General features: G+C 43.3%; 2 protein-coding genes across 6 annotated transcripts in view; both read right to left on the reverse strand.

The window, feature by feature from the left end:
- The window catches only part of BEX4 (brain expressed X-linked 4), a 667,575-nt gene that overhangs the window by 145,018 nt on the left and 499,711 nt on the right, over positions 1 to 22,846 (reverse strand). The window lies entirely within an intron of this gene.
- Positions 1,557 to 18,999, reverse strand: LOC118720023 (protein BHLHb9). Of its 5 annotated transcripts, XM_045582402.1 has the most exons (5): positions 18,931 to 18,999; positions 18,712 to 18,797; positions 5,531 to 5,627; positions 4,910 to 4,978; positions 1,557 to 4,597 (listed from the first exon to the last, which is right to left on the reverse strand). In XM_045582402.1, the coding sequence occupies exon 5, from the start codon at positions 4,295 to 4,297 to the stop codon at positions 2,654 to 2,656; it is 1,644 nt and encodes a 547-aa protein (XP_045438358.1). In that variant the 5' UTR covers positions 4,298 to 4,597; positions 4,910 to 4,978; positions 5,531 to 5,627; positions 18,712 to 18,797; positions 18,931 to 18,999; the 3' UTR covers positions 1,557 to 2,653. The 5 variants fall into 5 exon arrangements, with proteins under 5 accessions (XP_045438358.1, XP_036295849.1, XP_036295850.1 ...); XM_036439956.2 differs by lacking the exon at positions 18,931 to 18,999 and having other exon boundaries at positions 18,712 to 18,908; XM_036439957.2 differs by lacking the exons at positions 18,712 to 18,797; positions 18,931 to 18,999 and adding an exon at positions 14,903 to 14,996.

Below are 22,846 nucleotides of genomic sequence, written 5' to 3' on the forward strand. Positions count from 1 at the left end.
GGCACAGGCTCAGATCCCCTGGCTTAGCAAAGGAGGTGCACTTTTCGGGGTGTGCGGCCTGAGGACCCCTATCAAGCCCCACTGGGTGGGGGATGCAGCTTCAGGTCCCCCGCCCTGGCCCAGCACCACACCTCCTCAGGTCCCTGATCGCTCTTTATTGGAATCCTGTCTCTGCTGTGGGCACAGCCATTTGTGATGGTGTGAGGGTTAATTTGCATATCACCTCTTTATTATATAGAATTACAGAAAATGAGAATGATTCTATCCTACCTAATAAAAGAGTAATATGCAAATTAGCCATCACTGCACTCCACAAGCCATGCCACAAGCCAATCAGAGCTAGTATGCAAATAAACCCAACCAAGATGGCTACAGCCACAGAGAGCAGGAGGGAGAAATTTCCCAGGCAACGGAAGAAACCAAGCTTCCTGGCCTACACCTCCACTCCAGGCTACAAAGTTTCAATTATAGAAGGTAAATAAATTCCAGATACCAGGGCCTCCACTTGGGTCGCTGGGGGGCGTGGCCAGCCTGCAAACCACCACAGGCCCCTCACCCAGGCCACCCTATGCCCCAAGAAAACCCCCACCCTGATCCTGGACACCCTTCAGGGCAAACCAGCTGGCCCCCACCCATGCAGCAGGCCTCTATCCTATCTAATAAAAGAGTAATATGCAGATTGACCATCACTCCAACACACAATAGCTGCCCCCATGTGGTCAAAGATCCTGCTCCCATGTGGACACAAGATGGCCAGCAGGGAGGCCAGTTGGGAGGTACCAGGCCTGCAAGCGAGGGCAGTTGAAGGCGTTCAACTCTGCAGGGGAGGGCAGTTAGGCGTAACCTGGCCAGCAGAGGAGGGAAGTTGGGGGCAAACAGGCTGGCAGGGGAGCAGTTATATATTAATCAGGCTGGCATGGGAGTGGTTAGGGGATGATTAGGCTGGCAAGCAGAAGCGGTTAGGGGCAATCAGTAAGGCAGGCAGGCGAGCAGTTGGGAGCCAGCAGTCCTGGGTTGTGAGAGGGATGTCCGACTGCCATTTTAGGCCCGATGCCTTCGGGTCTAAATGGGCAGACATCTCTTGAGGGGTCTCAGATTGGAGAGGGTGCAGGCTGGGCTGATGGACACCCCCCCCCCCATGCATTAATTTCGTGCACCCGGCCTCTAATATTGTCATCAAGCAGATCAATGGTTGTCTGAGGACAAGGAGACAATGAATGGTAGGAGGGAGGGGACTACAAAGGAACTTTTCAGGGTAGTAGGTATGTTCACATATCTTGACTGTGGTGATTGTTTCATGTGTGTATACATATGTCAAAACTTATCAAATTGAATACTTTGAATATGTATGGGTTAATGTATGCCAATTATATCTCAATAAAAAGCATCTGGCAGATATGTTTAATACTATAATTGAAAAAAATAACTGGAAAGATGAAAAAGCAAGTTGCAGAACACTACAGCCTTATTTTTGCAAGAGAATTTGTGCATATTATTTAAGAGTATATGTAATAAAAGATTAGGCAACATGCACCAACTGTTAACACACACACAAATTGAGTGATTCAAAAATATGTTGCAGTTACATTTATTGACATGCAAAGATATTCACAATATACAGATAGTGGGGGGAAAGAAAGTTATAAAAATTAATTTACAGTATGATCTTGTGTTAAACTGTTTAAATGAATCTTTAAAACCAGTCTCTGAGCCTTCAATACCACCACCTAAAAAAGTGAGGACTGTAAGGTAGCATATTAAATGTTGGGTTTTTTAAAATAGAACAACCTCTATGGGAATCTAGGCAAAAAGTATTTAACCTCCCCAATTCTCATTGGAGATGATCCACAATGAGTTATATAAAAAAGAAATAACTACCAGTACCTAGACTCACAGGACCATTGCCAAAAGAGGGGAAAAAACTGTATAGTGCCAACACATTGCCTGACATAAGAGCAGGTACTCAGCAAATGTTTCCTCCTTATACCTACCTCCTTTCTCTTCTGTGAAATGACCTTGACATAATGAAATAGCCTAACAATGAGTTATAAATGTAGTAGTGACATTTAAAAGTGAATCTTACATTTAACTAGGATTCGGGGCCATTTCTGGGTTGTAGAATATGCTATATGATGTAGGCAGAATAGGAGGAAAATGAACTCATATTAAACATAGAAACACCTACCTTCATGTTGAGAGCGTACATTTCACAATGAGAGTGTGCAAATACAGTATGATCTGTTAATTACCTTTTTGTGTGTATATGCCTTACTTCTGCAACTAGATTATAAATTAAGGCTTTTTTTTTTTTTTTTTTGCCATTTGAAGCCACAAATGGATCTAAGCAGATACTATTGAACAAGTTAGCTTACTTAGGATGAACTGGTTCACTAATTTCTTAAGTAAAACGTTGAAAAGTGCCCCATCTACACAAGATAAAAATCAGCATTTTCAATTCATCATGTAATAATACTTGTTATCCAAAAAAATGGTCTAGTTCAAACCTAGAGACTACCACAAATAAGTGTTAAAGATGTCATTTATAATGTGCACACTGTAACACTGTAACAAACAAAATATTATGCAAGGCTCTTTGAGAACAGACAGCCTATCAGAATTTGGAGATTGTTCTGTGTTCTATTTCTGGTTCATTTTACAGTTTTTGAATAATCGCTTTAACTTCACGGAAAATGTCCATGAGTGTATTGTAATTAGAGTGATCGACAACTACAATTGTTCCCTTTCTGATATGCTCCTTTATGTTAATAAATATGGCCACAGTACTAACGAGATTGGCTTTTGCTTCTTTCTGGTTAAAGAGTAGTTTTAACGCTGCCAATGCCTTTATATCGATCATGTCTCTGGCTGCAACTGGGTTTTCAGACATATTCAAAAGTACTTTCAAAGCAAGATTTCTGGTTTTACGATTTCCCTGGGAAATCAAATAAAAAAGATCTGAAAGATAACAGGCAACAATATGGTGACGGTTCATATCAGTAGTCAGTTGCCCCAGTATTTTTAAGCCAGATTGCTGTCCAGGTGAGTTCAAGGGAAAACACATGGTTTCCTTACACATATGTTTAACATGTAATTCAACCCTGCGGAGTCTTTCATCCCCAGTAGGGTTATTCACAGTAATTTCAGCATTTTTTCTCGTATCAGAGGGAGGAAAAGTAAGCAAGCTTTCAACAAGTGTCACTATACCCACCTCATTAATGAAATCTTGGGCAAATGGATGAACCTTAACGACCCCCATTGCAATTTGAGCTACTTTATGAATGAGAGGATCAGTAGTTGACTCAAGTAAGACAACCAGTTGTTCAAATTCCTCAGAATTCATGTAACATTCCATTTTGCAAGGACAAGCAAATGGCTTAATCCCATTCATCTCCCTGATCTTGATTTGGCGTCTAATCTCCTCTATAGTCTGAATGCAAGGGTCAGTACCAAATGGGTGCTCCGGGAGAGGCTCTGAGCATGAGACTATGCTCTTAGAACCCTCTGGGTCCTCAGGCAAAACAGGAGCTTTTTCCTCAGGTGAGCCCAGGACAATATATTGCGACTTTGTCTCAGATGTGCTTTGAGATCTATATCCTAACACTGCTGGAGTTACGGCAGGGGCATTGGGCCAGATAGTTACCTCAGACCAGTCCTTGGGCCTATCTTTTTCATTGATTTCATCCAAAAGCAGGGGCCTAACTATTCTGCTCACAGGTTTAGGATCAGGGTCAAAACTAGTTTCATCTCCATCCCAAAACCAGTTCCCAATAACATTATCTTCCTCCTCCTCTTCAGCCCCTGGCGTAGCTTTATAGCTAGCGCTGGCCACAGGCTTCAACTTCTCAGCACAGGATGGGGGACCAGTATCAGCTTTATCTTCATCCTTGGCACTGGAACTATTATTAGTCTCTTCTCTATTCCAGAACCTAGAACCAACATTGGTCTCTTCCCCCGCACAGGTATCAATACCAGCCTTATCTTTACACATGGACTTGGTCTTAGCACTGACCTTAGCCACAGAACGACACCGAGACACTTGAGTGGCCTCATTTTCAACTTTGGGACTGAAATTTGCTGGGGCTCTCTCTTTCTTCTCAATAACAATCTTCTTCTTAGACACTGCCTTCACCTCTGCCACTGCATTTGCCTTCACCTCTGTCTTGGCCATTGCTTTGGCCTGGGTCTTGGCTACAGGTTTGCCTATGTCAGTAGCTTTCCTGCCAAGAGCTTCCCTCTTTGTTTTACCTTCTACACCAGCCCTTTTTGCAGTTTTGCCCTTGTTTCTTTTCCCAGCCATGGTTAAAGCCCAGTTGTATGGAAAGCCCTAGAGAGTCTTGGCCTTGGTTCTCAAAGGGTCCCAGGTCAATATGTTGACACTTTCATGGGATCAGAGACAAACTTTGTAGCAAGAGTTAAGTCAACTGTCAGTTCAGCAGTTACACTGTTCCCTTTCTGAACACAAAACTTCTGTCAATGATACAGACAGAGGGCAGAGGCACTCAGACTGAGGGAAGATGATGGTTCCTGAGTGCAGACTTGCTGAAAGTGGGAATCTTCCACCACTCCAAGGCCACCACAGTCACCGCTGGAGACGGACCTAAGATGGAAGAAGGCAATGGGCTTTAAGCCTTTTCCAACTGTGCTCATCTATGCAGACAGCCAAACAGGACATGAGAGAGTAGAGATGAACTGTTTGGTAGGAGAAGTAGAAGTTACCTCATTTTATCCCTTCCACATTCCTACTAACGCCCAACATCCTGTTCAGGTACTACCACACTCTTCTCTGCATTAAATAGGATCAGGGATGATGGGAAAGATTGCTGAAAGAGACAGAGGCTACAAAATATCCAGTCCCTTTGGTATATACCACTATACTATCCAGGTCTATCCAGGTAGGTCTCACACCAACCTGCACTGATCTTCCTTTCTTTATTGCTTCCAGTGTTGATAAACCCTACAGCTGAAATCACAGGCAAACCTATGGACAAAAACAGGAGGGACTGGAATTCAGTTCCAGTAGACAGACATACACTTTGGTGTCTAGACCCAACACCTAGGTATCTTTCCAGATCTGGGCTTTGGTTATACAGTTGGCCCTCGAACAATGCAAGGTTTGGGGTGCTGAAGTTGGAAATCTATGGATAAAGTTGGCTCTCCACATACATAGATTCTCATCCACAGAGTTGAACCGTGAACAATGTAGGTTTGAATTGCAGTCAGTAGAACTCTGTGGATCAACTCAATTGTGGTAAACTGAAAAAAATCCTCATATAGGCAGACCCACACAGTTCAAACCCATGTTGTTCAAGGGTCAACTGCATGTTTCTGGCTTTGTCCTCCTCATGGTTTCCCTCCCCATTTCCTGGGTGTCCGTCAATTTCCCTATAAGCACACTCCTGTCTCACCCCTCCCCCATTTGCTAAACATGAATGTGAGGGCACAGCTGTCTAGAATGCTGGAAGACAATGGCTCCATCTGTCTCACCCACTTCCCAACCCCAATTAATAGGGGTGCTCATGCTCACACTCACCTTGGATCCAAATGAACAATTTTGGTCTTCTTTCTTAATTAAATTCAAAGTCAACAGCTACCTGCAGATTTCTACAGGAACAGATAAATGAATAAACCTACAGAGATAAACAGGCAGAGGAGAGAAAACAGAAGAGACTGAGATAGCCCAACACTCATGAAAAGTGTTACATGATTTTGTACATTCAAGGTCATGTTATATGTTTCCCATCTGTCTGTTCTTGCCCAATGAGCCCTTATTCATTCCCCTAAAAACTGCAGTTTGTCTTATTACATACATCTCCCAACTCTGAAGTCAGCCATTTTTCCCAGCAGAGGCCACACTTCTTTTCCCTGAACAAAAATATGAGGTGCAAGAGTGGGTAGTGAAAATAAGCAATGTATTTAGAAAGAAGGCAGGAGAGAGAATGGGGACTATTCTTTCAATAGGATCTTTGCATGCCCCAGCCCTTTCCTCTTTATGCACACATACTAGTGGATGCTCTCATTCACCACCTACACCAGCCAGCCCCCAGTAGGGGATCTCAGGAGATACTCTTTCCCACCAAAGAACAGTCTTCTAGTTCGAGATGAGTCATGCCAAACAGAAAGAGGGAGAAGTTTTCTGCAAAACACCAGGAAAATGTTGACAATAGAAAAGTATCAGGTTAATGGACATATACCTAGAATTCAGGTCCTAACACCTCCTTTGCAAGAATCAGGAAATAAGTAAATAAATCTCTCAGCACCCATGGTTCCTCAGGTGCCCAGCTTTTGTGAGACTGCCTCTGCACCAAAATGACAGAGGCTGTGAAGGGTTTATGGAGATGGAATTTGGTTTGAAATGAGCAGACTGACTTCATACATTAGAAATGGACTCTTCAGAAAACTGTCCCCTCTATTCTGAACCACCATTCCCTCAATATATTAAAGTAGGCTGCGGTGTTGAGTAAACAGTTGCCAAATAAGAAAGGTGAATTAACAGCACTCTATTTGTTTATATGGACCCTTCCCCGTGAAAATCGATAGGCTTCTCAGCCTGTCATTTGGTTGAATTTAATTTGGTGCAAAATCTAAACACGGAAGGAAATAAAACTGCTGTATTAAGAGGCGGATAATCATTTCATTTTGGTGTATTCTTGATTTAACTAGAGTCTTGCTTTTGCTTAAAACTCCAGGCCTACCACGCAAACATGAGACTTTGGCATCAACGAGGTGCCTGTGGGAAGGGAGAGCACCCAGAACGCAGGGCCCCAACAGGCCCCAGAGTAGCCTCAGCCATCGCCCCCGCCCCCGTGACCCCAGCCCCAGCCCCAGCTCCGGCCCGTTCCACTCTGCCATTTCTCCCCCAGGACCCTCCCCGCAGCCCTCTCCCAGCAGACACCCCGAAGGAAGGCAGCGCGGACGCCAGGAGAGCTGGCTCGGGAGCAGAGGCCCCGAGCCGCTCCGGCCAGGGTTCCGGAGCCGCATCTCCCCAGGGACCGGCTCCCGCAGCCCGGGGCGCCGCCTCCTCCCGGGGTGCCAGGGTCCGGACTCGGACTCGGACTCAGGCTGAAAGCTGGTGGAGAGTGGGGACCCTCCGCCCCCACTTGCCTTTACAGGCTCAGGGCCCGGTGATCCTGCTCCCTCCTCTCACAGCTCCCCACTCAGATGCCCACAGCCTTCCGCCACCTTCCCAGCGCCTGGAGCTGCAGAGGCGGCCGCAGGCTGCAACAGAACCGCTGGCAGGAGGGTGTTGGAAAGGGGCGGAGGGATACTCGGGCGAATGGCCGACGCCCCCCAGGCCCACCTAGTTCCGACCCGAGAGGGCGGGGCCGGCGGGGCGGCCAGGGGAGAGCCGGCCCGAGGGTCAGGTGGGCACCACCCCCTACCTGGCGACCTCCCCGCTGCAGTGCCTCTCCGGGCGCTCCAATCTAGGGGGCGGGCGGGGGTCTGGGGGGGCAGATGGGGAGGCCCACGGAGCTGCGCTGGCCGCAGCAGCGGAAGGATACCAGCCGCCCTTGGTCTGTGTGAATCCCCAGACTGCTCTGGCTGCCTGCCCCCTCCTCCCCCCTCCCCCAGCCATCCTTCCTGATGCTGAGGGGAGAGGAGGGGCTGTGGGGACTGCAGGCTGTGAGGGGGAGAGGAGAGCCAAACATATTTTAAATACACAGGCTGAAATGGGGTGTATAGACCCTCAGCAAGAAGTTTTATATTAGGCTGATTAGCAGTTGAGCTGTGCGTAATGTTTGCTGCAGCTGGAGGTGCCAGTGTTCAGATTCCTCTCGTGTTCTTATTTTTGTCTTTCTTATCTTTGGGCTTTCCTAATTACTCCTTGCAGAATCTATGCACATCATAGCTCCTTTAGCTGTATTCCACTCCTATTATACTGGACACTTGTAACATGGTAAAAATGTGTGAAATGTTCTATAATCTTACAATTAAATTCTAGTCCTTTGTGAGCCTGGTTCCCTAGGCTGTGTCCCTCACAAATATTTCCTAGCTTTTTCTCCCTCTTACATGAAAATGGAAGACTACCCTATGTTCACAGCAGCACAATTTACAATAGCTAAGATCTGGAAACAGCCTAGGTGTCCATCAGCAGATGTTTGGATCAGAAAACTATGGTACATCTACACAATGGAATACTATGCTGCCATAAAAAGAAGGAATTCTTATTCTTTGCAGCAACCTGGATGGAATTGGAGAGCATTATGCTGAGTGAAATAAGCCAGTTAATGAAAGAAAAACACCACATGATCTTGAAATAGGATGAATTCAAATTCTAAGCAAGGTTACAGGCAGAACTTCCTTTTTTTATTAGAGCCAGCCCTACGTGCACTTAGTGGTTATCTCGATGCTGGTCTTGAAAAACAATGCTGTTCTATCCAATTTAAAAAAAAGTGCACCTGGCATGGTATTGAGATTGTGGGTATATCTGGTCTCTGGCCTGCAAGGTCAGACAGCTAAGTTTATCTTCATCATTCTTCAAATGGGCTAAAGCAAACTAGAAAGCAACATTTTATCTATTAAGAACAGCAGAAAATTCCAAACAACAGTTTGTTGCAGAATGGGGGTTTTCCTTCTCAGAACCTTTTAAAAATAACTACCCGCCCTAAAAGCGGCGCAGTCATGTGGAGACCACCTGTGTGTGGTGCTCTCGCGTCTGCCCTGGCCAGATATTTCAATAAATTCTTTGCCTGCTTTTTTAAATTAATCATCAGCCTCTGGTGGCCTTATTCTGAACCCAGGGTTCGACCCCACAATAATCTCACTCATTTATGGATAATAAAGAACATTATAAACTGATGGACTAGACAGTAAAGCAACAAACAGACTGTCAAATTACAGCAGGAAAGTTAGGGGAGGTGGGGGAATCAATCGAAGGACTTGTATGCATGCATGTAAGCATAACCAATAGACACAAAAGTCTGGGGGGTGAGAGCATGTACGGGAGTGTGGGGGGGGCAATGGTAAGATATGTACACATATAATACCTTAATAAAAAAAAAGGAAAAAGAAAATGGAAGACTAGAGTGGGGTGGTTAGGAGGAATGCCTTTCCTTCAACAGAGATAAAGCTCTGGGAAAGTACTAGTATTTCCACTGCAGAGTAGGTCTTGTCATGGAGAAGGCTCCGAGTGTATTTCACAGGAGCACATTTCCCCTCCCACTGTGAGAGCCATCAAATCTTTCTGGGGTCTTCACTGTAAGAACCTGCTAGAGTTCCTGGATCTACTAGTAAAACCCATGAAACCTCTAAGCCTGCAGGCTGGGTTTCTCACTCTCATACTATTCCACACTCAGTCTCCAGCAATTTGTCAAATTTACTCTTTAAGTCTTCTGCCCTGCTTATGTTTCTAGCTGTGTGTGCTCTATGTAAGGACAGATAGGTTGTGACTCCCCAGATTTGTCTTTTCTCCAGAATTTGGGGGGGAGGGGTCATCTGCCCTGTGACATGTTTTCTTATGGGTCTAAAATAAGTCATGGGTTCTCAGTTTGTTCAGCATTTCCCCCCGTTTTCAGTACAAGAGCAATGACTTCCAAACTATTTACATGGCAACTGACATTGGAAAGCTGGCCTATGGATTTTAACCCTGTAGCTAAAGGTCAGTGAACAGCTTTTGTCCTATTCTCCTCAGCTGAACTTCAGATCTGAAAAATGAGAAATTATGTAATATTCTGAAATACCTGCATGTATCAGGTCTAGTTCCTTTTTAAAATGTCATCTAGTCATATTGGAGTAAGCTGGGATAAGTAGGGAAGAGTAGATGATAACTCCATGGTGGCTTTAATTGTCTTAATTGCTAATACATTGCCCTGTGCTGTTTATTACTATAACCTCAATACTTTGTTTTTTTGTTTTGTTTTGTTTTTTTTAAATATATTTTATTGATTTTATACAGAGAGGAAGGGAGAGAAATAGAGTTAGAAACATCGATGAGAGAGAATCATTGATCAGCTGCCTCTTGCACACCCCCTACTGGGGATATGCCCGCAACCAAGGTACATGCCCATGACCAGAATCGAACCCGGGATCCTTCAGTCCCCAAGCCGACGCTCTATCCATTGAGCCAAACCGGTTTCGGCAAACCTCAATACTTTGTAATACACTGTTTTGCCTACAATAACCAACCCCTTACTAAAAGAACATCATTTTTGTATAAGTATGCTTCCTTTCTCCTTGTAGTCATGTGTCTCAGGGAGGCTGATTCCAGTTCCAGGGTTGAATCTGCATTGTCTAGGGGCAATCCATTCTCTTGGTACTCTCTGGTTGAGGAAGGGTAGGGATCTAACCCTAACTCTGCACAATGAGACATTAGGAGAAGACTGCAGAAGAACAAAATAAAGTGTCGTCACTCATAAGAAAAGGCAATCAGGAAAAATCTTCTTTTCTTAGGAAGTTGCTTGACTCCTAGAATCATTGCAGCCATCAAGCTTCCAGCCTTCAGATGGAAGCTGATACTGTGAATGGCAGGAGGAGATAGAATAAACAACAAGTCCTTAGCTGAACCAAACACCCATCTAGGCTTCAGTATCTGAAATCATACATTTTCTTATTTAGTTTTCGTTCAGTTGTTATATAAAAATGGAGCAATCTTAAATGTATGCTCATTTATAACAATCTCATGTATGCTCAGGCATAGAACAACTCTTCAGTGAATAACAGTCCCTGACTTTTGTCATCAGTGAACACCTACTTCTTAAAACCAGTGGCCGAACTCATGTTTCCATGAGAAAGGAAAAGTGTAATTCTGAATGCCTTGCCTAATGATTGCTAGAGGTCTGACAACTGTGACTGGCTTCTGTTCTAGATATAAAAGGAAAGCCTTGGGTAGAAAACCTAAACTCTTACTTATCTAGGGGGGTTCAGAGATACATTAAATACTTGAGCTCATAGATAAGCCTGGGTTCAATTTGGAGTCATTGTGTGAAAGTGCACCCTTATGAAATGTCCATAATATAAAGATATCAGAGGTAATCTGTGTTTAGTTCAGAGGGCTGTACTGAGTTTGAGAAAGATAAATTCATAGTGTCAATAGAAAGTTTTGGTTAACTTTCCCCAGGCATACTGCACTAAGCAACACAGGTATAAAAACAGTTGGATATTTGGGATTTATCCAGAGCGTGGGTTTTGCTAGGACAGTGGAGCCAGGCACTATATGATAAGGTAGAAGCTAGTAAAAATGATGGACTACAACTGACCTTTATGCTGAGTGTAGAGAGCACCTGGGAAGGCACATGAGCATTTCTTTAATTGTTGGCAGAGCCACATCCTGGAAACACGCTTTGCCAGAGGCAGGAGTGTTGTCAGCTAGACCTTCAGCCCAGGCACCAGGGGGTGGGCTTCATTATCTAAATCCAGCCAAGCACCAGAAATGAACACAACTCCAGCCCACCCAGGAATGCACATAATCTCCATTGTCTTGATCTTTAGTAAAACTTCCTGGTTTTTGCTGTATAAAATAAACATGCTGCTGCCAAAACTTGGTTTGGCTCAGTGAATAGGTCCCGGGTTTGATTCCGGTCAAGGGCATGTACCTTGGTTGCGGGCACATCCCCAGTAGGGGGTGTGCAAGAGGCAGCTGATCGATGTTCTCATCGATATTTCTAACTCTCCATCCCTCTCTCTTCCTCTCTGTAAAAAATCAATAAAATATATTTTAAAAAATAAATAAATAAACATGCTGTATTGGCTCTGGGTCACTGCTTCTCCATCAGCAGACAGCTGTCCACCTGGCCCCAGCTTTTTCCTTCCATCTCTGTGTCTGTATCTTTCTTTCATTTTCTCAATCCCCAGCAGCCCCTACTCAGAAACAGAACCACTCTCTAGCCGCACTGGACATGGAGAAGAGAGAAATATTTACAGTTGGAAGGAAAGAAAAGCTGAAATAGACTGATACATAGGAAGAAGGGGAAAAGGGACAGGAGGTCTAACTATACACAGGTTTGTATCTTTATGATGAATAGAGTACTTTGCTACAAGCTGTGAGACAGGCTAGTAAGTCAGAACAAGTAGAATACGGAAACTGAACAAACTGGCAGAGCAATTTATAGCAGATACAGAAGGTCATCTCCCTAGAGGTAACATCTAGGGCTTGGTTGTATTAGAACTCCAGGCCCAGAAAAGCAGCAAAACCAGGTAGGTGACACCAGAACAGCTACAATGACTAAGGACCCTGCCCTGACACTGACCAATCAGTGGAGACCATAACCCTGAAGGAGCACACCTAGAAAATTGATGAGTATTCTGCTGGGACCTTCCCTAAGATTCCTGCCTTCAAGAAAGGGATAAATCTTCCAAAGGACCCAGCATTCACCCTCTACCTCAGGGGAGCAGCCGGTGCCATTCCCTTTCCCCTCTTCTTCCCTCCCTTCTCCCTCCCACAGGCACACATCTCCTAAACTCTAAGGGACCCCATGAGACTTGCATCCAGGGCAGCAGTGGGCAATGGCAGTTCATCCCCTGAACCTGACTCCAAGTCCCCCTTTTCTCTGACTTATTAGTAAGCCAAAGCAGACCAGCCTAGGCTCATTTCCCTAGCCCTTTATTATTTCACTGTCCCCAGATTTACTACTAATAAATGTGCTCTAAAATTCACCTGGACTTGTGTTGCAAAATTTTTCCTGCATGAGGTCAAGAACCTACACACAGTGGGTCCGCCCTAGTCAGACCCTCTAAGGGCCAGGACCCCTTTCCAGTAACAAGGAAAATCTGATGTTGAAGACAGTGACAGCGATGATGGCAGCTTCTGGTGATAATCAGCACTACAGGGATATAGACATAGCATAGTGGGAATGCACACCAACTCCAGATTCCAAACTGCAAATGTTTGAATCTCAGCTCTTCTGTTAATCAGCTCAGTGAGCTTGGCCAAGCTATTACCCAATCTGTGCCTCAGCTTCCTCATATGTAAAATGGGACAACAGTATATACTCCATAATTTTGTTTTGAGGACTAAATAAGGGAATACATGTAGAACCCTTAGAATAGTATCTAGTACAAATCAAGCACTCAATATATCAATACTACTATTATAAGTAACAAAAGGATCAGGTGTTCCAGTCAGACAGATGAGTTTGATTCACACTTCCACAGTCCAAGTTTTTTTCTTTTTTTTTTTTACATTTTTATTTATTTATTTGTTTATTTATTTATTTATTTATTTTTACATATTTTATTGATATTTTTTGCCCTCCTCCGTCCCTCCCACACATCCCCTCCCTCCCCAGAATTTTATGTCCATTGGTTGTACTTATATGCATGTATACAAGTCCTTCGGTTGATCTATTATCTCCCCCAGATCTTCCTCCCCTCCCCACTGTAATTTGACAGTCTGCCTGTTGCTTTACTTTCTCTATATCTGTCTCTTGGTTCATCAGTTTATAATGTTCTTTATCATCCACCAATGAGTGAGGTCATGTGGTGTTTCTCTTTCATTGATTGGCTTATTTCACTCAGCATGATGTTCTCCAATTCCATCCAGGTTGCTGCAAATGATGAGAATTCCTTCTTTTTTATGGCAGCATAGTATTCCATTATATTACCTCTATACGAATTCTATTTTATTCCTTAAAAAAGACTCCAGCGGAAACCGGTTTGGCTCAGTGGCTAGAGCGTCGGCCTGTGGACTGAAGGGTCCCAAGTTCGATTCCAGTCAAGGGCATGTACCTTGGTTGCAGGCACATCCCCAGTAGGGGGTGTGCAGGAGGCAGCTGATTGGTGTTTCTCTCTCATCGATGTTTCTAACTCTCTATCCCTCTCTCTTTCCTCTCTGTAAAAAATCAATAAAATATATTTAAAGAAAAGACTCCAGTACATAGCATAAAGAAACAAATGCTAAAGTAGGGGCAAATAAAAAACTGTGCAGAGGAGTTACTTCCTACCAAGGGGCGAACAGTAAAGGTGAGAGTATCAGCAAGACTTCAAAAAGGATTAATATGTTTCCCTTTTTGTTTGTTTGTTTCTTTATGATGAATAGAGTACTTTGCTACAAGCTGTGAGACAGGCTAGTAAGTCAGAACAAAGGATCGTGAGAGTAGTGATGATTGAGTGAACACTGGGGAAAGGCAGAGTGTAATTGGGTTGGGAAATAACAACCCAGTGTGGCTTGAGTGCAGCAGGGTTTGGATTAGGGTAAGGCATCTGAGAGTGAGTAACTCCTCAACTGTGTCCTTATCTTATTCTAGTCCTGACCCTGACTTGGAAGAAAGTGTTGAGAGATGGAGTTGGAAAGGTGGAATTGTATGGAAAGGTGAGGGCCTTGAAACCCTGCATAGAGAACCTGGTAGTATTTTATAAATGAGATCTCATTGAAGGTTGCTCTTTTGAAACTGGGGACAGAGAGTGTCAGTGAGTGCTGAGTTCAACTGTGCTATAAGAAAATACCTTTCTTTCATTTATGACTGGAGAGAGGACAAATCCACTCTAAACTTATCTCCAGGAAGGTCAACTGACATTTTTAAAAAAAATCCTCACCCGGGGATATGGTTTTCATTGATTCTAGAGAGACAAAGGGTGAAGGAGAAAGAGAGAGAGAAAAAACAAAATGAGAGAAAAACATCGATCAGTTGCCTCACATAAGTGCCACAAATGGGGACTGAACCAAAACCTGGGTATGTGGCCTGACCAGAATTGAACCCGCGACCTTTTGGTATACAGAACAAGACTCTAACCATTGTGCACATCAGTCAGGGCTCAAATGACATTTGAATGGACCCTTATTATCTTATTACATGAGAACCATGTAATATTTATCTAGAAAGAGGGCAGAAACCAAAGGGCCATGTGAGTGGTGAGGTTTTTACTTCAACTATACCCCAGAAAAATTGAGGGATGATTCTGGCCAAGGAGTGATCAGAATATAATCATCTTCATTCTTGGACACACACACACACACACACACACTACTTACCCTGCTCTTTGGCTGAGACTAAAAAATTCCACAGGCGAGAATACCTTAAGTATCTGCTTCCCATGAAAGTAGGACTAAGAGGTATCCAGCAAGACCACAATGTGAAGCTCCCCAAAACTTATTTATTTATTTATTTTAATATATTTTATTGATTTTTTACAGGAGAAAGAGAGATGGATAGAGAGTTAGAAACATCACTGAGAGAGAATCATCAATCAGTTGCCTCTTGCACACCCCCTATTTGGGATGTGCCTGTAATCAAGGTACATGCCCTTGACCGGAATCGAACCTGGGACCTTTCAGTCCACAGGCTGATGCTCTATCCACTGAGCTAAACCGGTTTCAGCAAAGCTCCCAAAAATTTAAACGCAATGCCCTCAATAGGAATTCTAGGCTAAGAGAATTCTGATAAGAAGAAAAATTATATGCCGAAACCGGTTTGGCTCAGTGGATAGAGCGTCAGCCTGTGGACTGAAAGGTCCCAGGTTTGATTCCGGTCAGGGGCATGTACATTGGTTGTGGGCGCATCCCTGGAGGGGGGTGTGCAGGAGGCAGCTGGTCGATGTTTCTCTCTTATCAATGTTTCTAGCTATCTCTCTCCCTTCATCTCTGTAAAAAAAAAATCAATAAAATGTATTTTTTTAAAAAGAAGAAAAAATTATAGAGAACTTTAAAAATTATGCAGGCATGTGTCACAAAAACATATGCTGCCCCCCCTAATATATTCTGCTGGGCTCTGCCTCCTTCATTTTAACTTATTTATGTATGATGCATAGGATCAGAGGTAGGTTTACAGATATTAATCCAGCAGTGGCTGCTAAGAGAATGACACTTGTTCTGACATCAATTCTTTGACACCAAATACCTGGAGTTAGCATTAGACTCCACAGATTTAAGGTAGTCCTTAACTTAATACTGCCTGCATTTCAGATAAGATGCCAGTTATAAGTCTTGGGGACAATAACCAATGCTTCTGATTCAGGGGTTCCCATGATCCTTTCAGGTTTGATAATTTACTAGAAAAGCAGAAATTACTAAAAGTACTATATTTCACATTATAGTTTTATTATAAAGGCTATACACAGGACAAGGTCTGGAAGGATCTGAAACACGTAGCTTCCATGCCCTCTTCCCATAGGTTCAGGGCAAACCACCCTCCCTGGGTATTAGTGTGTTTGCCAACCAGGAAACTCCACAAAGCCCTGAATTTTCACTGGGGATTCTTTATATATGCATGATTAAATCAATGGCCACCCAATTGAGCTCCAAATCCAGCCCTCCTTCCCTCTGTGGTCTAAGGTTCGCACCTCTAATCATGTGGTTGGTCCTTCTGGTGACCAGCCCACATCCTAAAGCTATCTAAGGGCCCACCATAAGTCAGTTCATTGGCAAAACAAAGACACCCCTATCACTCAAGAATTCCCTAAGGTTTTTTGAAGGTCTATGCTAGGAACCAGAGACAAAGTTTAGCTATATTCTTTCCATACCACACTGTTTTTGAGGTAGTCTCTTTTGTCAAACTCTATAACCACACACACATAGACCAGAGACAACAGACCTTAAGCCAAAAGGCCATAATCTGAACATTGGCTGCAATACTTACCTTACCAGCACTATATTGCTGGAGAGTGGAGAAAAGAGAATAACAAAGGAGGCAGGGATAAGAGAGGAGGAGTCAATTCTAGGCCTCAGGCTCTGTAACTTTACCCCACAAGTCCACTGCTCAATCCAAGCTTTTAAATGGAAGCATGAGGGCCTGAAGTAGTATAGAGCATAGTTTCCACTCTACTAGTATACTGAGAATAAAAATAAGGATATGAGTAGCTTTAGGGAAATTAATTGCTTGCTAGTGACACTTTCCTAAACTGCCTTGGCATGTATCCTAGGGGCATCAGGGGTTCCCCATGACCCCCTCAGGTTTGGTAATATTCTGTTAGAAAGAAGACAAGAACTTATCAAGGGCTGCCACCTCAAATGAGACCAGAGGAACAAGTCCTAAAAACTGGGCAGAGAGCAAAACACACGGAACAGAGCAAAACATCTGTAGAGGGGAATCTACAGGACCATCCATAGAGCAGTTTCTGCAACTGTTTCCCAGAAAGATCCTATTATACTCTGAAGCCCAGGACTAAAAAGTAAGGGAACCTCAAATGGAATAGCCACTTTTGTATTCCCAGGTGGGAGGGAGATACTACTCAAGGCTGAGATCCAGATATTCTCTTGGGAGTTTAAAGCTGGGCAGTATCTCAAAGAGAAATCCTCTGCCAAAGGTCTCAGCATGTAGGTTCCCTTCTCCTGAATCTGTCTCCAAACCCCCTTCTCTAGAGTTGTTCAAACTGGGATTCAGCTGAAACCGGTTTGGCTAAGTGGATAGAGCGTCAGCCTGCAGACTAAAGGGTCCCGGGTTCGATTCCAGTCGAGGGCATGTACCTCGGTTGTGGGCACATCCCCAGTAGGGGGCGTGCAAGAGGCAGCTGATCAATGATTCTCTCATGGATGTTTCTATCTCTCTATCTCTCTCCCTTCCTCTCTGTAAAAAATCAATAAAATTTATTCTAAACAAAACAAAACAAATTGGGATTCATTCCTCTCTTGCATCTCCAGGGCACTGGAGTCTCAGAGCATAAGGCAAATATTACTCCCCCCCCCCCCCTCTTCTCTTCCACCCTCTGTCAGTTTTTAAAAAAGATATTTTATTGATTTTTTACAGAGAGGGATAGGGAGAGCTAGAAACATCGATGAGAGAGAGACATCAACCAGCTGCCTCCTGCACCCCCCCCCCCACCACCACCACTGGGGATGTGCCTGAAACCAAGATACATGCCCTTGACCGGAATCGAACCTGGGACCTTTCAGTCCTCAGGCCAACACTCTATCCATTGAGCCAAACCGACTTCGGCTCCCCACTCTCTCAATTCTGAGCTGGTCTTAGCAATCCCCATCCTCTGGAAAAGACAAAAAATAGAGTAAGTGGCAAATAGGTTTGAGGACAGGGCTGTAGCTCAGGGTTCCTATCCTCACGCCTGCTTTTCCAGAGCCAGCACCGCTGGTTTATATGAGTTGCATGTTCACACAATGTCACTTCACAGTTTCCAAACTCTAGGCTCCCCTGAGCTAACTTCCTCCATGCATCTACCTCCCTCACCCACATGGAAACACAGAATCACACAACACTGGGAAGGGAGCCTGGGGGTAAGGAGACAGGTGTTCAGGAGGGGAGGGTCCCAGGCACTTCCTCTACAGGATGTAGTCCAGTGGTTTCCAACCTTTGTTTGGCCATGCCCCACCTAAGCATCTCTAAAATCCTGATGCCTGCCCCGTGATATATAACTCTTATTATACAAAAAGTGAACTTCTATTCTCATGTAGGAAGCCTAAAAGGCCATTAACTTGGTCTAAATAAGATTCCCAAGAACATGGCATCCATGAAAGAGGAAAATAAAAGGAAGGACAGTTGAAGTACTGAGGAAGAAATCACTATGAAATTGTTAAAAAAAAATAATAATAATATGAAAAATAGCAAATACAGTTTCAAAACATAATAGAGAACTGAAATGCATAAATATGCCACAATATATATATGTATATGCTGTATGTGAGGCCCCTAGAACCATAAGAAATGCAAAAAATTCATTGTTAATAACTCATTCTCGAATTGCCCCCCTTAAAAATCAAACTGCCCCTCTCCTGTGGGGTGTGTGCCCCACGCTGGGAACCACTGATCTAGTCTCAGCCACCACCTCCTATAGATGCCATTTCCCAGTCTCGATCCCACCGTATGCGTTCCTATCTCTTCTACAAGGACCCACCTTCTGAATTCGTAACTCCTCTGCAAGCGACCACCGCTTCTCTCCACTTGTGCCTCCCGCGGGATGACTTCGTGCCTCTTGAGCTCCTGGACGAAAGACAGACCCAGCAAAGACGCTCGCAATTGCCCTCTAGCAACAAATTGTTTCTGGTCTTCTGCAACTAGGTTTCAGGCTAACGCGGCACGGATAGACAGCCACCCACCCACCATAACATCCTACCAGTCCTCCCACAGCAGTCAGTCAATCCTCAGCCTTCCTGACTCTTTTCGGTGGGATTCACCTCTAGGTCCGCCCAACAGCGATCGCGGTCACATGATCACCGTCAGCCCATGTGACCATGCAGTCCCTGTCTGCAGCAGCCCTCTGAAGGACAGGAGAGCAGAATCTCCTGCCTCTGAGTTTGAGCTGCTGGCTATGGAACCTGAAGTTCCTGAGGATGGTGAAGATAGCTAAAGGAAGGCTTGGATTTGGAGCCAAAGCTTCAAGCCCGAGGCCCAATTCTTGTTATGTGGGAGCCCAGGGCTGGCGAGGAACACTGGATGAGGAGTTTAGTAAGGTGACCACACATCCCGCTTTTGGCGGGACAGTCCCGATTTTTAGCAATTTGTCCCGCGTCCCGCGGCGTTTTAAAAAAGTCCAAAAGATTTAAAAGAATCTTAAAAAAACACAACAACAACAACAAAAAACTTTTTAAAAACGCCGTGGGATGCGGGATAAATTGTTAAAAATTGGGACTGTCCCGCCAAAAGCAGGACGTCTGGTCACTTAGAGACAAAGTGACTTTGCTTATTATTTCTAAAATTCAGGGTGACATGTTAAAACACACACAAGATCTGTCCTAAAAATATTGCAAGGCAAATGAAACATTCAAACTCCAATTTCCACCATCAGGATGATCGCTGTTAACACTGCCATTTTTCCCTATTCTATAAACCAGTCATTTTCAACCAGTGTGCTGTAAGAATTTTTAAAACATGCAATAGCTGGCTATTTAGTCAGGGGCCCTTAGATTGTCAAATTAAAAAATTACATCAGGAACTCGGGCAGCGGCGGCGGCGGCGGCGGGGAGGAAAAAAAATAATAATAATAAAAAAATAAAAAAAATACATCAGCCAACACAATAGCTGACCTGTGTGAATGAATCACAATTATACGTGTGTGTGTGTGTGTGTGTGTGTGTGTGTGTGTGTCAAACTGGCAAAAAAATAGGTATTTTTGGTGTGCTGCAAACTTTCAGTCATTAGTTTATGTGTGCCGTGAGATGAAGAAGTTTGAAAATTGCTGCCATAAATCTTGCATATTAGAAGGGGGGACCACGTTGCACTGTCAGAAAAATTATATAAAACTTGGGTAAAGAAAACATAGGTTACTGGATATCATTTTAGTGCAGGACTGAGCTTTACTTTCTATTGATTAAGCAAGCTTTCAATTCTATGAAGCTGATTCTAACTTGTAGATATTTTGTCTAATAGATATGGAAATGATTTCTGTTCAGTGGAACAGATAACCCCAATGTCTAAAATTTATTGCCCTTATATTAACCAATTTTGTATTTAACCCAGCAATGATATCTGTTATGAAGCGAGTCCCCAAGAGATAAACCACTGGAGCCAATTTGATCAAGCATGCAAGAGTTTATTACAGATTCGAATCCGGGCTCAAACCTTGGCTGACACAGAAGCCAGCAAGAGCCCCGATGGAGAGGCAGTCCCTCCTCTTATACCTCTTTTTCCCATCCCCTCCCCCTGCTGGTCTGTCCCTCTCTGATTGGCCCCTCAGGACAAAGAACTGGCCGTCTTTAGCTGTTCCTTAGGTGATTTACACAACCTGGCCTGTTTTGCTTCAAACAGAATGTCTGTCCTGACTCCCAACGGGAGTGCAGGATGCTGCGGTGTTTTATGACCCAATTTCCCAGCCCGATCCGGAGGGAGGTCTGCATGTCCCACCCAAAGGAACTCCCGGCACTGAGTTACAGTGTGACTGACTTTATTTTTTTAAACTTTTTCCCCCTGGCCTGGTCTGTCTCCAGAGTCCTTATCTCTTGGGCAGACGGGGCCGACTGTCACAATATCCTAGCAATTATTTTCCATGTAGTATGAAATTCAACATACTATATTGTTTTTGTTATATTGTATACACTTACCTCCAACAATTTTCATAATCTTAGAAGTTCACTGTGTTGAAAAATATTTCATGTTCATTTTTAATTTGAGTCATAATTTAACCTTTTCAAAAATTAACATTATCCCAAGACAGAACAAATATAACATTTCCATCATATCTAAAAAATAATAAAATGTATGTCTCGATTCCCTCTCCAAACCATTCCTATTCCGGACTTCTGAAATTTCTTTTTTTAAATATGTTTTTATTGATTTTTTTTTTTTTTTTTTTTTTTTTTTTTTTTTTTTTACAGAGAGGAAGGGAGAGGGATAGAGAGCCAGAAACATCGATGAGAGAGAAACATCAATCAGCCACCTCCTGCACACCCCCCACCGGGGATGCGCCCGAACCAAGGCACATGTCCCTGACCGGAATCAAACCCAAGGACCCTTCAGTCTGCAGGCCAGTGCTCTATCCACTGAGCCAAACCGGTTTTGGCAGACTTCTGAAATTTCTATCTGAAAGTATGGTATGTTATTTTTATTTATTATTGTAGAAAATACACATAACATAAAACCTATCATTTATAAGTGAACAATTCAGTAGCAGTAGGTACATTCACAATTGTTACTCCAAAAGAAAATATTATATATATATAATTTAAAAAATATATAATTTATTGATTTTTTTTTTTTTTTTACAGAGAAGAAGGGAGAGGGACAGAGAGTTAGAAACATCAATGAGAGAGAAACATAGATCAGCTGCCTCCTGCACACCACCCACTGGGGATGTGCCAGCAACCAAGGTACAGGCCCTTGACTGGAATCGAACTTAGGACCCTTGAGTCCACAGGCCGACGCTCTATCCACTGAGCCAAACTAGTTAGGGTGGAAATATTATATTTTGAATGTAACAGTTATGTAAAAGAAGTGCCATCTTTGTACAGTCAAGAGACTAATATAAAATTAGCAACCTTGATAATTTATTTTTCTTTAAAGCATTTAATTTACAATAAAAAAGCTAGTTTTTCTAAGTCTCATGGGAGTTCACGTCTAAAAAATATATATTTTGATTTTTTACATAGAGGAAGGGAGAGGAAGAGTTAGAAACATCAATCAGCCACCTCCTGCACACCCACTACTAGAGATGTACCCGCAACCAAGGTACATGCCCTTGACTGGAATCAAACCTGGGACCCTTCAGTCCACAGGCCTACGCTCTATCCACTAAGCCAAACTGGTTAGGGCGGGAGTCCACTTTTCTTTCAGACTTTTCTAAGTGTTTTTATCTCTAAAAATTCCTCTAACAAAAATAGTTTGTTTATTTATATACCTTGTTTCCCCGAAAATAAGACAGTGTCTTATATTAATTTTTGCTCCCAAAGATGCGCTAGGTCTTATTTTCAGGGGATGTCTTATTTTTCCATGAAGAAGAATACGGTACACATTTATTGTTAAATGAAAATAAAGGAAATTTATTACCTGTATACGGTACAGTAGTACGGCAGTTGTCAACACAAACCAGACAAACTGTGAATCCTACATTATTAAGAATGTACTCATTTATTCAATGACAATCATGTCATCATCTTCTGGAACATCATCATAACAATCCAATTCCTGAATTTCCTGGTGAATTTCTTGTGACTCCATTTCTTTCAGAATCAGTGGACCAAATCTCTCATGTTTAGCAATAGCACTGTCTTTAAATGAGTACTTCTTGTCAAGGTAGCCTGCTCACAGTGCATTTGCAAGGCAACTGTCAGTGATTTTCTCCCATGAATTCTTCACCCAAGTCACAACTTCTTGCAGTTTAGGTTTCACAAAGTTTCCACGCTGATTTCTCTCCATTCTATTTTCAATGTAGTCATTAATTTCCATGCGCAAATTGTCTTTGAATGGCTTCTTTATTGCAATATCAAGAGTCTGGAGATAGGCCGTCATTCCTGCGGGAATCATTATCTGATCTATTTTTCTTTCGTGAAGAAATGTCTTCATGTCTTTAGCGTGGTGAGTGCTGGCTGCATCCCAGA

This window comes from Pipistrellus kuhlii, unplaced genomic scaffold (genome assembly GCF_014108245.1).
Source record: "Pipistrellus kuhlii isolate mPipKuh1 unplaced genomic scaffold, mPipKuh1.p scaffold_m20_p_16, whole genome shotgun sequence".
NCBI classification, from domain to species: domain Eukaryota; kingdom Metazoa; phylum Chordata; class Mammalia; order Chiroptera; family Vespertilionidae; genus Pipistrellus; species Pipistrellus kuhlii.